This window comes from Zootermopsis nevadensis, unplaced genomic scaffold (assembly GCF_977971745.1).
Source record: "Zootermopsis nevadensis isolate Lab colony 2312 unplaced genomic scaffold, Znev_1.0 Znev_ptg000020l, whole genome shotgun sequence".
Classification (NCBI taxonomy): domain Eukaryota; kingdom Metazoa; phylum Arthropoda; class Insecta; order Blattodea; family Termopsidae; genus Zootermopsis; species Zootermopsis nevadensis.
In genome coordinates this window covers 16354492-16370837 of record NW_028259152.1, presented here as the reverse complement: position 1 = coordinate 16370837, position 16346 = coordinate 16354492, and the positions used below count along the sequence as shown (strand labels likewise).

At 37.8% G+C, this 16346-nt stretch overlaps 1 protein-coding gene across 3 annotated transcripts in view; it reads left to right on the top strand.

Moving 5' to 3' along the window:
• Nucleotides 1–16346, top strand: part of LOC110829698 (mitochondrial amidoxime-reducing component 1) — a 28917-nt gene that overhangs the window by 7041 nt on the left and 5530 nt on the right. The window contains exons 1-2 of one of the 3 annotated variants that reach the window (XM_022063692.2): nucleotides 11574–11680; nucleotides 15636–15910. In XM_022063692.2, the coding sequence (XP_021919384.2) occupies nucleotides 11642–11680; nucleotides 15636–15910 (314 nt within the window). In that variant the 5' untranslated portion in view covers nucleotides 11574–11641. Of the gene's footprint in view, nucleotides 1–11573; nucleotides 11681–12416; nucleotides 12440–15635; nucleotides 15911–16346 lie in introns of those variants that run through there. The other 2 variants (XM_087351993.1, XM_022063693.2) reach the window with 2 other exon arrangements.

The following is a 16346-nucleotide window of genomic DNA, read 5'->3' as shown; positions in this document are numbered from 1 at the left end:
TATGCACATGTCAGAGTCATGTCATAGTCACGTCGATATCAGTTGAAGCGTTTGCCGAATAGCGGCCTTTGAAATTTTCAAGGTCATTCGGTAGTCATTTTTTCGAAAGCATATATCTGGCGAACTGCAAGAATCTAAGTGACCATATTCATGTCAGTTTGAGTTTATGCAGATGTCAGTGTCATGTCATAGTCACGTAGATATCAGTTGAAGCGTTTGCCGAATAGAGGCCTTTGAAATTTTCAAGTTTATTCGGTAGTCATTTTTTCGAAAGCATATATCTGCCGAACTGCAGGAATCTGAGTGACCATATTCATATCAGTTTGAGTTTATGCACATGTCAGAGTCGTGCCATAGTCACGTCAATATCAGTCGAAGGGTTTGCCGAATAGAGACCTTTGAAATTTTCAAGGTCATTCGGTAGTCATTTTTTCGAAAGCATATATCTGCCGAACTGCAGGAATCTGAGTGACCATATTCATGTCAGTTTGAGTTTATACACATATCAGAGTCATGTCATAGTCGTGTCGATATCAGTCGAAGGGTTTGCCGAATAGAGACCTTTGAAAATTTCAAGGTCATTCGGTAGTCATTTTTTCGAAAGCATATATCTGCCGAACTGCAGGAATCTGAGTGATCATATTCATGTCAGTTTGAGTTTATGCACATGTCAGAGTCATGTCATAGTCTCGTCGATATCAGTCGGAGAGTTTGCCGAATAGAGGCCTTTGAAATTTTCAAGTTAATTCGGTGGTCATTTTTTCGAAACCATATATCTGCCGAACTGCAGGAATGTGAGTGACCATATTCATATCAGTTTGAGTTTATGCACATGTCAGAGTCGTGCCATAGTCACGTCGATATCAGTCGAAGGGTTTGCTGAATAGAGACCTTTGAAATTTTCAAGGTCATTCGGTAGTCATTTTTTGGAAAGCATATATCTGCAGATCTGCAGGAATCTGAGTGACCATATTCATGTCAGTTTGAGTTTATGCACATGTCAGAGTCATGTCATAGTCATGTCGATATCAGTCGAAGGGTTTCCAGAATAGAGACCTTTGAAATTTTCAAGGTCATTCCGTAGTCATTTTTTCGAAAGCATATATCTGCCGAACTGCAGGAATCTGAGTGACCATATTCATGTCAGTTTGAGTTTATACACATGTCAGTGTCATGTCATAGTCACGTCGATATCAGTCGAAGCGTTTGCCGAATAGCGGCCTTTGAAATTTTCAAGGTCATTCGGTAGTCATTTTTTCGAAAGCATATATCTGCCGAACTGCAGGAATGTGAGTGACCATATTCATGTCAGTTTGAGTTTATGCACATGTCATAGTCATGTCATAGTCACGTCGATATCAGTCGAAGGGTTTGCCGAATAGAGGCCTTTGAAATGTTCAAGGTTATTCGGTAGTCATTTTTTTGAAAGCATATATCTGCCGAACTGCAGGAATCTGAGTGTCCATATTCATAATAGTTTGAGTTTTTGCACATGCCAGATTCATGCCATAATCACGTCGATATAAGTTGAAGGGTTTGCCAAATAGAGACCTTTGGAATATTCAAGGTCATCCGGTAGTCATTTTTTCGAAAGCATATATCTGCCGAACTGCAGGAATCTGAGTGACCATATTCATGTCAGTTTGAGTTTATACACATATCAGAGTCATGTCATAGTCGTGTCGATATCAGTCGAAGGGTTTGCCGAATAGAGACGTTTGAAAATTTCAAGGTCATTCGGTAGTCATTTTTTAGAAAGCATATATCTGCCGAACTGCAGGAATCTGAGTGACCATATTCATGTCAGTTTGAGTTTATGCACATGTCGGCGTCATGTCACAGTCACGTCGATATCAGTCAAAGGATTTGCCGAATAGAGACCTTTGAAATGTTCAAGGTCATTCGGTAGTCATTTTTTAGAAAGCATATATCTGCCGAACTGCAGGAATCTGAGTGACCATATTCATGTCAGTTTGAGTTTATGCACATGTCAGTGGCATGTCATAGTCACGTCGATATCAGTCGAAGGGTTTGCCGAATAGAGACCTTTTAAATGTTCAAGGTCATTCGGGAGTCATTTTTTCGAAACCATATATCTGCCGAACTGCAGGAATCTGAGTGACCATATTCATGTCAGTTTGAGTTTATGCACATGTCAGAGTAGTGTCATAGTCACGTCGATATTAGTCGAAGGGTTTGCCGAATAGAGACCTTTGAATTTTTCAAAGTCATTCGGTAGTCATTTTTCGAAAGCATATATGTGCCGAACTGCAGGAATCTGAGTGACCATATTCATGTCAGTTTGAGTTTATGCACATGTCAGAGTCATGTCATAGTCACGTCGATATCATTCCAAGGGTTTGCCGAATTGAGGCCCTTGAAAGTTTCAAAGTCATTCGGTAGTCAATTTATTCGAAAGCATATATCTGCCGAACTGCAGGAATCTGAGTGACCATATTCATGTCAGTTTGAGTTTATGCATATGTCAGAGTCATGTCATAGTCACGTCAATATCATTCGAAGGGTTTGCCGAATTGAGGCCTTTGAAAGTTTCAAAGTCATTCGGTAGTCAATTTATTCGAAAGCATATATCTGCCGAACTGCAGGAATCTGAGTGACCATATTCATGTCAGTTTGAGTTTATACACATGTCAGAGTCATGTCATAGTCACGTCGATATCAGTTGAAGCGTTTGCCGAATAGCGGCCTTTGAAATTTTCAAGGTCATTCGGTAGTCATTTTTTCGAAAGCATATATCTGGCGAACTGCAAGAATCTAAGTGACCATATTCATGTCAGTTTGAGTTTATGCAGATGTCAGTGTCATGTCATAGTCACGTAGATATCAGTTAAAGCGTTTGCCGAATAGAGGCCTTTGAAATTTTCAAGTTTATTCGGTAGTCATTTTTTCGAAAGCATATATCTGCCGAACTGCAGGAATCTGAGTGACCATATTCATATCAGTTTGAGTTTATGCACATGTCAGAGTCGTGCCATAGTCACGTCGATATCAGTCGAAGGGTTTGCTGAATAGAGACCTTTGAAATTTTCAAGGTCATTCGGTAGTCATTTTTTGGAAAGCATATATCTGCAGATCTGCAGGAATCTGAGTGACCATATTCATGTCAGTTTGAGTTTATACACATATCAGAGACATGTCATAGTCGTGTCGATATCAGTCGAAGGGTTTGCCGAATAGAAACCTTTGAAAATTTCAAGGTCATTCGGTAGTCATTTTTTCGAAAGCATATATCTGCCGAACTGCAGGAATGTGAGTGACCATATTCATATCAGTTTGAGTTTATGCACATGTCAGAGTCGTGCCATAGTCACGTCGATATCAGTCGAAGGGTTTGCTGAATAGAGACCTTTGAAAATTTCAAGGTCATTCGGTAGTCATTTTTTGGAAAGCATATATCTGCAGATCTGCAGGAATCTGAGTGACCATATTCATGTCAGTTTGAGTTTATACACATATCAGAGACATGTCATAGTCGTGTCGATATCAGTCGAAGGGTTTGCCGAATAGAAACCTTTGAAAATTTCAAGGTCATTCGGTAGTCATTTTTTCGAAAGCATATATCTGCCGAACTGCAGGAATCTGAGTGATCATATTCATGTCAGTTTGAGTTCATGCACATGTCAGAGTCATGTCATAGTCACGTCGATATCAGTCGGAGAGTTTGCCGAATAGAGGCCTTTGAAATTTTCAAGTTTATTCGGTGGTCATTTTTTCGAAACCATATATCTGCCGAACTGCAGGAATGTGAGTGACCATATTCATATCAGTTTGAGTTTATGCACATGTCAGTGTCGTGCCATAGTCACGTCGATATCAGTCGAAGGGTTTGCTGAATAGAGACCTTTGAAATTTTCAAGGTCATTCGGTAGTCATTTTTTGGAAAGCATATATCTGCAGATCTGCAGGAATCTGAGTGACCATATTCATGTCAGTTTGAGTTTACGCACATGTCAGAGTCATGTCATAGTCATGTCGATATCAGTCGAAGGGTTTCCAGAATAGAGACCTTTGAAATTTTCAAGGTCATTCCGTAGTCATTTTTTCGAAAGCATATATCTGCCGAACTGCAGGAATCTGAGTGACCATATTCATGTCAGTTTGAGTTTATGCACATGTCAGTGTCATGTCATAGTCACGTCGATATCAGTCGAAGAGTTTGCCGAATAGCGGCCTTTGAAATTTTCAAGGTCATTCGGTAGTCATTTTTTCGAAAGCATATATCTGCCGAACTGCAGGAATGTGAGTGACCATATTCATGTCAGTTTGAGTTTATGCACATGTCATAGTCATGTCATAGTCACGTCGATATCAGTCGAAGGGTTTGCCGAATAGAGGCCTTTGAAATGTTCAAGGTCATTCGGTAGTCATTTTTTTGAAAGCATATATCTGCCGAACTGCAGGAATCTGAGTGTCCATATTCATAATAGTTTGAGTTTTTGCACATGCCAGATTCATGCCATAATCACGTCGATATAAGTTGAAGGGTTTGCCAAATAGAGACCTTTGGAATTTTCAAGATCATTCGGTAGTCATTTTTTCGAAACCATATATCTGCCGAACTGCAGGAATGTGAGTGACCATATTCATATCAGTTTGAGTTTATGCACATGTCAGAGTCATGTCATAGTAACGTCGATATCATTCGAAGGGTTTGCCGAATAGAGACGTTTGAAAATTTCAAGGTCATTCGGTAGTCATTTTTTAGAAAGCATATATCTGCCGAACTGCAGGAATCTGAGTGACCATATTCATGTCAGTTTGAGTTTATGCACATGTCGCCGTCATGTCACAGTCACGTCGATATCAGTCAAAGGATTTGCCGAATAGAGACCTTTGAAATGTTCAAGGTCATTCGGTAGTCATTTTTTAGAAAGCATATATCTGCCGAACTGCAGGAATCTGAGTGACCATATTCATGTCAGTTTGAGTTTATGCACATGTCAGTGTCATGTCATAGTCACGTCGATATCAGTCGAAGGGTTTGCCGAATAGAGACCTTTTAAATGTTCAAGGTCATTCGGGAGTCATATTTTCGAAACCATATATCTGCCGAACTGCAGGAATCTGAGTGACCATATTCATGTCAGTTTGAGTTTATGCACATGTCAGAGTAGTGTCATAGTCACGTCGATATCAGTCGAAGGGTTTGCCGAATAGAGACCTTTGAATTTTTCAAAGTCATTCGGTAGTCATTTTTCGAAAGCATATATCTGCCGAACTGCAGGAATCTGAGTGACCATATTCATGTCAGTTTGAGTTTATGCACATGTCGGCTACATGTAATAGTCACGTCGATATCAGTCGAAGGGTTTGCAGAATAGAGACCTTTGAAATTTTCAAGGTCATTCGGTAGTCATTTTTTCGGAAGCATATATCTGCCGAACTGCAGGAATCTGAGTGACCATATTCATGTCAGTTTGAGTTTATGCATATGTCAGAGTCATGTCATAGTCACGTCAATATCATTCGAAGGGTTTGCCGAATTGAGGCCTTTGAAAGTTTCAAAGTCATTCGGTAGTCAATTTATTCGAAAGCATATATCTGCCGAACTGCAGGAATCTGAGTGACCATATTCATGTCAGTTTGAGTTTATACACATGTCAGAGTCATGTCATAGTCACGTCGATATCAGTTGAAGCGTTTGCCGAATAGCGGCCTTTGAAATTTTCAAGGTCATTCGGTAGTCATTTTTTGGAAAGCATATATCTGGCGAACTGCAAGAATCTAAGTGACCATATTCATGTCAGTTTGAGTTTATGCAGATGTCAGTGTCATGTCATAGTCACGTAGATATCAGTTGAAGCGTTTGCCGAATAGAGGCCTTTGAAATTTTCAAGTTTATTCGGTAGTCATTTTTTCGAAAGCATATATCTGCCGAACTGCAGGAATCTGAGTGACCATATTCATATCAGTTTGAGTTTATGCACATGTCAGAGTCGTGCCATAGTCACGTCAATATCAGTCGAAGGGTTTGCCGAATAGAGACCTTTGAACTTTTCATGGTCATTCGGTAGTCATTTTTTCGAAAGCATATATCTGCCGAACTGCAGGAATCTGAGTGACCATATTCATGTCAGTTTGTGTTTATACACATATCAGAGTCATGTCATAGTCGTGTCGATATCAGTCGAAGGGTTTGCCGAATAGAGACCTTTGAAAATTTCAAGGTCATTCGGTAGTCATTTTTTCGAAAGCATATATCTGCCGAACTGCAGGAATCTGAGTGATCATATTCATGTCAGTTTGAGTTTATGCACATGTCAGAGTCATGTCATAGTCTCGTCGATATCAGTCGGAGAGTTTGCCGAATAGAGGCCTTTGAAATTTTCAAGTTTATTCGGTGGTCATTTTTTCGAAACCATATATCTGCCGAACTGCAGGAATGTGAGTGACCATATTCATATCAGTTTGAGTTTATGCACATGTCAGAGTCGTGCCATAGTCACGTCGATATCAGTCGAAGGGTTTGCTGAATAGAGACCTTTGAAATTTTCAAGGTCATTCGGTAGTCATTTTTTGGAAAGCATATATCTGCAGATCTGCAGGAATCTGAGTGACCATATTCATGTCAGTTTGAGTTTATGCACATGTCAGAGTCATGTCATAGTCATGTCGATATCAGTCGAAGGGTTTCCAGAATAGAGACCTTTGAAATTTTCAAGGTCATTCCGTAGTCATTTTTTCGAAAGCATATATCTGCCGAACTGCAGGAATCTGAGTGACCATATTCATGTCAGTTTGAGTTTATGCACATGTCAGTGTCATGTCATAGTCACGTCGATATCAGTCGAAGCGTTTGCCGAATAGCGGCCTTTGAAATTTTCAAGGTCATTCGGTAGTCATTTTTTCGAAAGCATATATCTGCCGAACTGCAGGAATGTGAGTGACCATATTCATGTCAGTTTGAGTTTATGCACATGTCATAGTCATGTCATAGTCACGTCGATATCAGTCGAAGGGTTTGCCGAATAGAGGCCTTTGAAATGTTCAAGGTTATTCGGTAGTCATTTTTTTGAAAGCATATATCTGCCGAACTGCAGGAATCTGAGTGTCCATATTCATAATAGTTTGAGTTTTTGCACATGCCAGATTCATGCCATAATCACGTCGATATAAGTTGAAGGATTTGCCAAATAGAGACCTTTGGAATATTCAAGGTCATCCGGTAGTCATTTTTTCGAAAGCATATATCTGCCGAACTGCAGGAATCTGAGTGACCATATTCATGTCAGTTTGAGTTTATACACATATCAGAGTCATGTCATAGTCGTGTCGATATCAGTCGAAGGGTTGCCGAATAGAGACGTTTGAAAATTTCAAGGTCATTCGGTAGTCATTTTTTAGAAAGCATATATCTGCCGAACTGCAGGAATCTGAGTGACCATATTCATGTCAGTTTGAGTTTATGCACATGTCGGCGTCATGTCACAGTCACGTCGATATCAGTCAAAGGATTTGCCGAATAGAGACCTTTGAAATGTTCAAGGTCATTCGGTAGTCATTTTTTAGAAAGCATATATCTGCCGAACTGCAGGAATCTGAGTGACCATATTCATGTCAGTTTGAGTTTATGCACATGTCAGTGGCATGTCATAGTCACGTCGATATCAGTCGAAGGGTTTGCCGAATAGAGACCTTTTAAATGTTCAAGGTCATTCGGGAGTCATTTTTTCGAAACCATATATCTGCCGAACTGCAGGAATCTGAGTGACCATATTCATGTCAGTTTGAGTTTATGCACATGTCAGAGTAGTGTCATAGTCACGTCGATATCAGTCGAAGGGTTTGCCGAATAGAGACCTTTGAATTTTTCAAAGTCATTCGGTAGTCATTTTTCGAAAGCATATATCTGCCGAACTGCAGGAATCTGAGTGACCATATTCATGTCAGTTTGAGTTTATGCACATGTCGGCTACATGTAATAGTCACGTCGATATCAGTCGAAGGGTTTGCAGAATAGAGACCTTTGAAATTTTCAAGGTTATTCGGTAGTCATTTTTTCGGAAGCATATATCTGCCGAACTGCAGGAATCTGAGTGACCATATTCATTTCAGTTTGAGTTGATACACATGTCAGAGTCTTGCCAGAGTCACGTCGATATCAGTCGAAGGGTTTGCCGAATAGTGGCCTTTGAATTTTTAAACATATCTTACGCCGATCGAATGAAATCACTTGAAAATATGACGGATTTTTACGAAATTGTCGCATACATTAAAAGTGTTTCCATTTTAATCAAAGACCTCCCTCTCATAGTCCTTTCCATTTTCAAATAACAAACATTAGTCGAGCGGTTTAATTGAATTTGCTGTGTGAGGTTTTAATGATTCCTCTATATGAATGCTGTGGTGTGTCCCTGAAGTGTTCAAAGTTTACGTCCTTGTACGCCCTTTCCTTGCAATTTTCGTCCTTATCTGTGTATTTTACGAATTCTCCGTTTTATCGAACGGAGCGAGTTTGTTGAATGAAAATACGAGCAAACGATAATATACATAAATATAATACATACATATGTAAGCTACATACATGTATATACACACGCATACATAGTACAAGACATATGTATATAAATACACATATACGACATGATTATATTAGTAATGAGAGATAAATACGAATAATATAATCAACGTGAAGTTCAACAGCTCATTTCGTCCATCTGCTGGGTAGATTGATCTTTCCGACGGTCCTCTTGGGACGCTTTACGATATGTACCATTCTGTCCACATGACGGTCCCGGTTAAATGATTTTCTCTCAGTGGTTTCCTTTAAAAGTCGATTGAAAATGTTAAGTCATATTGCTTAATTTATTTGAAATTCGTTGCAAATTCTACTTATATTTTCTTCTATCACACGTGATATTCGGCAATTAGAAATGTATTACGTTCCAGTTGTTTTAAGTTATTTTGCTCAAGTACTTACTGCCATCTTGTTATAACATCGCCAACAGAAATATGAAGTTGTATAGGTCAGTGGTATTCAACCATTTTTTGTTCGCGTACCCCCAGATATAATTTCTCTTCAACTTTGTACCCCCAAAGTTGTTGGTGTATAATTCAAGTTATACTTAGTATATAATCTACATCTAAAATAAATTAAATAAATTACATTACTGATTATTCAGTGTTTATCATAAAATAATTATTTTTTTTAAATTTCACGTACCCCCTTAGATGTCTTCGCGTACCCCCAGATATAATTTCTCTTCAACTTTGTACCCCCAAAGTTGTTGGTGTATAATTCAAGTTATACATAGTATATAATCTACATCTAAAATAAATTAAATAAATTACATTACTCATTATTCAGTGTTTATCATAAAATAATTATTTTTTTTAAATTTCACGTACCAACTAAGATGTTTTCGCGTACCCCAGGTTGAATACCACTGGTATAGGTGATAGTGGGCTGTCCTATCTTACCTTTCTATTTGTTTATCCTAGGATATTGCATTGAACGTTGCCTTCCTTAACGCAAATTCTTCTTTTTTGATAACACACTCTGAACCACCTTAACAAAATATTCTGGTATAAGTCGTCTGACCAAGGAGTGCCTGTGGTCAGCTTAGAAAATCCTGCCTGGTTGCGTGCGCACTTGTAACCTCTGCTTCCCCCTAGAGCCATCGTACGAAGTAAATCAGCAGTCATCGATCAGATGGGATATACACCTCAAATTTATTAAGGAGAAACCATTTTGCTCTTATATCATTTGATTTATTATTTTTTATAATTGTATTTCGTGTGATATTTTTCACAAATTTGTACGCTGAACTTAAAGACCTTATTTTCCTATAATTATTGAAAATCGCTTTGTCTCCCTTCTTAAAATTTTTTTTACTAAAATTGCTGTGTTCCACTCCTCAGATGTGTAAAAATAATTTCTGACAAATAGGCCCGTTTAAAGGAATTAAAAATCTATAGTGGACAGTGGGCCCTGCGTACTTTTTAAATTCAACATTTATGCCGCCATAACCAGGAGGTTTTCTTGTTTTATCAAGTTTCTGTTTCCTATAATTCTTCTGGGTCAACATTTTCATCTATCATACAATTAACCTTGCATCCAATATTTTCTTCTCAGGTCCAGAGTTCATTATAGTATCTTGCCCAATGTTTTTGCTGTAATGGGGTTTAACCGGAGTTTATCTTTATTTAATTTAATTTATTTAACATTTTATAACCTCTCCTGGACCACGTACACCATCTTGAATATTACGTATAAGCCTATCGTAATTCCAACTATTTCTGTTGTGGGGGTTTATATTTATTTTGTATTTACATGCAATTTTAAACTCTAAGGAATTCAGGACGCACTCAGAGTAAAAAGGACAGGTTAGCTATTGGTCTATGCTCACAGAATTAAACACATTAATATAGCATATAGAGAAACAAACTGTTCTCTATTATACATTGGCATGGTCGTACCATAGCTCAGGATACGGATTTTTGTTACGGAGTCCCTGGTTTGTGTCCGGGTTAGTCCACGGCGTATTTATGGTAGGTAAAGCGTCACTGAGACAGGATTTTCTCCTCAGATACATAAGTCTCATCCCATCTCAAGAATAATAAGAAATGAGAGCAGAAAAAGGCCTAGCCTAGTATAGGCCGTGTTTACGTCTTCTCACCAGATTACGCAACAAAACAACAAATAGCAAATCAGAATCGAATTCCTGAAGAGGTTAAACGTAATTTGTCGTAAGGGTTGTTTGTTATTCAGTTCAGAATTTTCGTTCTTTCCGTCTTTAACTTGGAAACCTTAAAATTAAAACATAAAAAGTTATAAATCTTCCCGTACGTTCGTCTGAATGTCAAATTGGATGTTTCACTCAGAAGAATAAACTTAGAAAAATTTTATCCGAAAACAGAGCATAATATTTTAAACTGAAAGACAGAATAAATAACAGAAATATAATTGGTCTGATTATACCAGGGAGTATGAGATGTATTAATTATATTAATTCTTCATATTAATAAAGGTGAGAGAAGTATGTATTTAAACGTTTCGTAGAACGAAGATTTTGGAATTAGTAACAGCAGTTAGTTACATCAACTTTCGTAAATAAAAAGTTTCTTAAAAATTTAAGATGGATCAGTCTGAGAATAGATACATATTGTATGACAACTAAATAGTCGGAAATAGACTGACAGAAGATGATTCATAATCTCCTGATAACACGAAAATAGATAATTTTCGTTCCAAAGGATATTTTACAAACGTAAATTCAGCTGTGGGGATGTCGGTTGTTGATTAATCGACTGGTTTGTTAATTGGTGGTATAATGGTGCCCCATTCCCTATCTGACGAAGACGGTACTGTAGTTAAGAACAACGACCCGACAGTGAGTCGAGGTTAACATTCACAGACAAAAGCGAAAGTGGATACTTAAAACGTAAATATGTTAAATATGGTTTTATGGGTATTCCAGGAGACCGCAGTCGAGAATAGTAAATGTGTTTAATATAACTTATTTGTTTTTAAAAGTTGGTTTATCGTTTTTAGTACATAAAATATATCATCATACAACTTTTACATAAAATATTTTTCAACAATCGATACCTTTAGGATCGAGGCTATCGATAGGTGCATGGATAAATCCTCTCGTCGATTAGTTGACTTTACACCGCCATGGAAGAAGGTGGCACTGATAGTAACTCCACTGACACGGTATGTACGGGAATGTTTATTTAATAAAACTAAATGTAAGAAAATGCCACGTTATATAATACAGTATCTTAGTCAGAAAAGCTTTGAAATTTATAGAGAAAATATAATAATGAAAAACACTTTTCAAATTTCAATTAAATTTAGCTTTTGGAGTTAAAACTAAGCTTTCTTCCGATGGTTTAATTTTTCATATCAGTCCCATATAACGTCTTTTTACATGCATATCAATTCGAGCTACGTCGATCTTATCAGAAACAGTTGATTCATTGTAAACGCATTTATGTATTACAATTATAGACCCCCCCTAAGATGTTCAGGATGGGTGGGAAGTAAGTAGGCATTGAGAAATGGTTATAACCTCTATATTTCCAATGCAAAGATAATGAAAATAATAATAAAATAATTTTTACGTGTACACACCCTGTATATGGCAAGTGTTTAACGAAATAAAAGGAAAATAATTTAACCAGTTTACAACGGTCTACCCTTACGTAAAATAAATTAACACCAAAGTCAGGAACACACCCGAGTTTAAAATGATTTTTATATATTTTTTTTTACTATAAAAATTTGTGATTAGTCGTTGTCTTCAAGAAATGACGTCATCAATAATGTCAACAGATATTTGTTTACTCGGAATTGTTGTGGAACACAACAATGCCGAGTAAACAAATAACGCTTCACTACCAACCCAGTCGCATTATCTCTGCTCCAGAAGCAGCACGTCGCATTCTTGAATATTGACTGACAGTTGACAAGGTAAACTGATACTCATTCGATATATTACGATTACGAAAACTATTATGATCGATTTTAAGACGAAGATTTGCAAGGGTGGGGCTGGACGTAGATAGTTGACTGACCAAGAACTGTTGGCCTCTGAACAGCGACGTAAAGAAGTAAAATATCAGATAGAGACAGCGGGGATAGTTTAGTGTGTTACTTAAGATTTTAAAACACAACCAACCCCCCCCCCCCCGAAGGGGGAGGGTTGGTCAAGTGTTTTAACCCTCAATTAGGGGGAGGGGTTAGTTTAGTTTAGTTGGTTGCGTTTTACAAACTTGACCAATCCCCCCGAGGAGCTCCGAAAGGAGCGCTCTGCTCTAGTATATATATAATTTGGTGAAAAAGTCTTAAGATTGTTTGCGTTTGTAACAGTATACCCAAATTATGTAGTGGGTTAAGGGCGAAGACACGTTAGAATTGTTTAATTGTGCCTGTATGAAACGTTAATTAAGGGACATTTACACATAGTGTGCAGTATTTTGAATTTTAAACTTAATTACAATCAAGTAACGTTTTTCATTAGATTTGCAGAAACCTAGCCCAAACTTAAAGCCACGTGTCATTTATAAAAAGGATTTTTTATTAAATGAATTTTGGAAATATGAGGCTGGAAATGGCGTATATAATTTCAGTTAATACGAAAATGTGGAAACTTACGTAAAGACAAGAAAAACAGCGTAATAAAATTTGGCTTAAATATATTTGTTATATATATATTTTAAAATATTTAATGTTTTATAATCCATGGTGATGTAGATATACACTAAATTTAGCAAGTTTTGATTCTCTTTAAAGAAAACCGCCTGAAGATGACCGAAAAATGTCGAAACATGTTGAATTCGTTAAAACTCATAAAGTGTTGTGTTTGACGGATAACAGAGTGACAGTCCTTCTTTGGTAACAAATTTTCAGTCTGAAATCAGATTAAAGCCTTGTTCGTTTGTCCCAAATGACCAGGATGTATATTTTCTCCTCATAACAGAAGATGATCCAGTTTCCAAAATTCTGTGGGATTTTTAAACTCACAGACGAAGGAAAATGTTTAAGATCTTACGCGTTTAGAATAATCTTCGCAGTTACATAGTTCATTTTTTGAAACCTCTTAACAGTGGACCAAGTTCATCTGACGTCAGCAAATCGAAGCTGATGTAACATAATTAATTAATTGATCGTAACAACTGGTATGAGGCGATTGGCTCTCGGCTCGATCAGCCTCTGACCTCATTTCTTCCGGGCCGTCTGATAAAGCTTATTCCTCGTGGCGATGGGTGAATCTTCTCTGGGCAAAAACTTCTCTGAACTTCCTCGCGAATTTTTTGATTTTTTAACATTGAAAAATTTCTCCGTGGTATGTAATCACTTCAGATCGCATTCTACGACGCGTTGATCGAATAATCAGGGCGTTAAAATAGGTAACGACTGGTTTCGTATCGTTGCAAATTCACAATTCATAATCATCAGACCATTATGTATCTTACTCGGCGAGATACGTCACGTAAATATATCAGAAAATTCATTGAAGGGAATGGAGAAAATTGTATTCGGATTCTTTGTTACGAGGGCTGTAATTTCATCATTTCGAACAATTATTCTTTCTTTAAAAAGAAAACCAGATTTACGATGGGCTGAATGACGAATATTGAATTTTTACCGAAAATCTTTCCAGATGGAGTGCTCCAAATACATGCATGTCTGTCTGATTTATCTCTAGGACCGCAGGAATAATTTTGTATGGACGTCATGCCACTGGGGCTATCCTAACCTCACATCTTGTAATTTACTGAAATCGTTAATGCTAACATGGTAGATGAACGAATTTGTAAAGTGCGTTCGACATTAAAGCCACTTACTACTACAGAGACAAGATGATATGGGGTAATAGATATTTTAAAAATACACAAATTTTATGTAGTAATTATTTGTATAATGTAAAATAACAACATGGCGACTGCATAAACAACAAAATAATTTTGATTTAAAAGGATTCGATTTCATGACTACCTACGTACGAGTCCAGTTCTTTGTCAAATAACTACCTGGTATTTTATTAACGCCAATGTTTTTAAGTCACCTGCAGTCTCTTAAAATATCTGTAATAACCAATGACATATGAGTCAGAACAGAAATATTGTAATAAATGCAGTAAATTTCTTAATGCAAATCCACGTCCATATTTCTACAACGATATGGACCATCCTGATGGCAATGTTTGTATTGTTGGTATACGATAATTTTTAAGTTCACTTGGGAGCATTCATAATTTAAAGAATGCAACGAAAGCACTTTGCTGTTATCAGGGACGACCCACGAAAAGATGTAATTCAGTTCGCTGTTCAGATATTAGTAAGTGTCGACCTACTTATCGATACAAGGAAAGTATTCGCAGAAAAGTTGGACCTGTGCTGCTATCTGTCGTCCACTTATAGCAGTGTTCGATCGAAACAGCGCTGCGCGTCAGAAAGATTTTAGTTTGGGTTATTTTTTAAATACCAATATAATTTCTTGAACCAGCTGAAAGAAGTTATCAGAGTCTTGTCGAAGAGTCTAGAAGTGACTTCGGTGTATACAGACAGCTCTGTTCTGCAACGAATCGCTTTGTTTGCGCTCACAGACTCGTAGAAACGCCCACATTCACGGAGACACACGACATGGAACAGTAGCCCGCGTAACACGACAATGCGACGACTAACGTCCAATAGACGAAACACTGCTACAAGTGGACAGTCGGTAATGGGGGAGATCCGAAAACGTAAATAAAATTATTGATTTTTGTGTGTACGCAATTTTTCCAGTTTTCATTATTGTGCTGACAGCTGGCGGTAGGAAGTGGAGTAGGGTTCAGTCAGGACTCGGTGTAATGCCTGCTTTCGGTTGTTCTTAACAAGAAACAATCATAATTGATATTATCATGTCCAAATTTATTATTAAATATGCTGCAAATGTTCAGTCATTGTAAATAACTGGTGAATATTTATTAAGTAAATCTTTTCTGTGAGTCTCTCTGGACTCTGCTATTCCAAAATAGGATATTTGGCCCCCCAAGTAAAAATATTTATCCATCCTCGTATTGTTCAGATAGACCATATTTTTGAAGCTTAAGATTTATTATGATATTTACAAGGGCAGGAGTACCAACCATGCAGAAAAACACGTACTTGTTCTTATTCAGATAACCATGTCGGAAGCGGTTACCGTCACCAGTCCACAGAGCACCACTGTGGTGATCGGAATGGCTGCAGTACTCATAACAGTCGCTGTCGCCTGGTGGCACCAGAGGGTGACGGGAAGGAACAGGGTACCCACCAAGTGGCGACGCGTTGGTGAGATCAGTGAGATGACTATCTACCCACTCAAGTCTGGCCGTGGAGTCGAGTTAAAGGAGGCATTTTGTACTGACCTTGGTTTGCGGACGGTTATCGACCAGACCACGGAGCTCCTGGACAGGTACGTTCAAAGGGGGGTAAAGTATGCTTTATCAATGTTATCCAATGCAGAATGTGAAGCTGACAGCACCTCTGGGGCCAAAAAAAGGGAGTATCTGTTAGATAAAAGTAATGACCTTGAAACAAAAAAAACAAGGGAAAATGTATTAGAGACCTGTGCTGTCATAAATGAATTTAAGAAGGGTTGCCAACCAAGAAATAACTTAATAAAAATGAGAATGGGGATCTGCTTGCAGATTCACGTATCATTATGAGCAGATGGAAAAGTTACTTCTGTTGGTCGTTGTATGTACTCGGAATCAACAGTTTTAGGCAGCTTGAAATGCACACAGCTGACCAGAGCTCTTTTGGGTCTGAGATTGCTTTTGAAAATCTGAAAAGATGGAAATTGCTAGGTATTGATCAAATTACAGCAGAGTTAATCCAAGCAAGGGTAG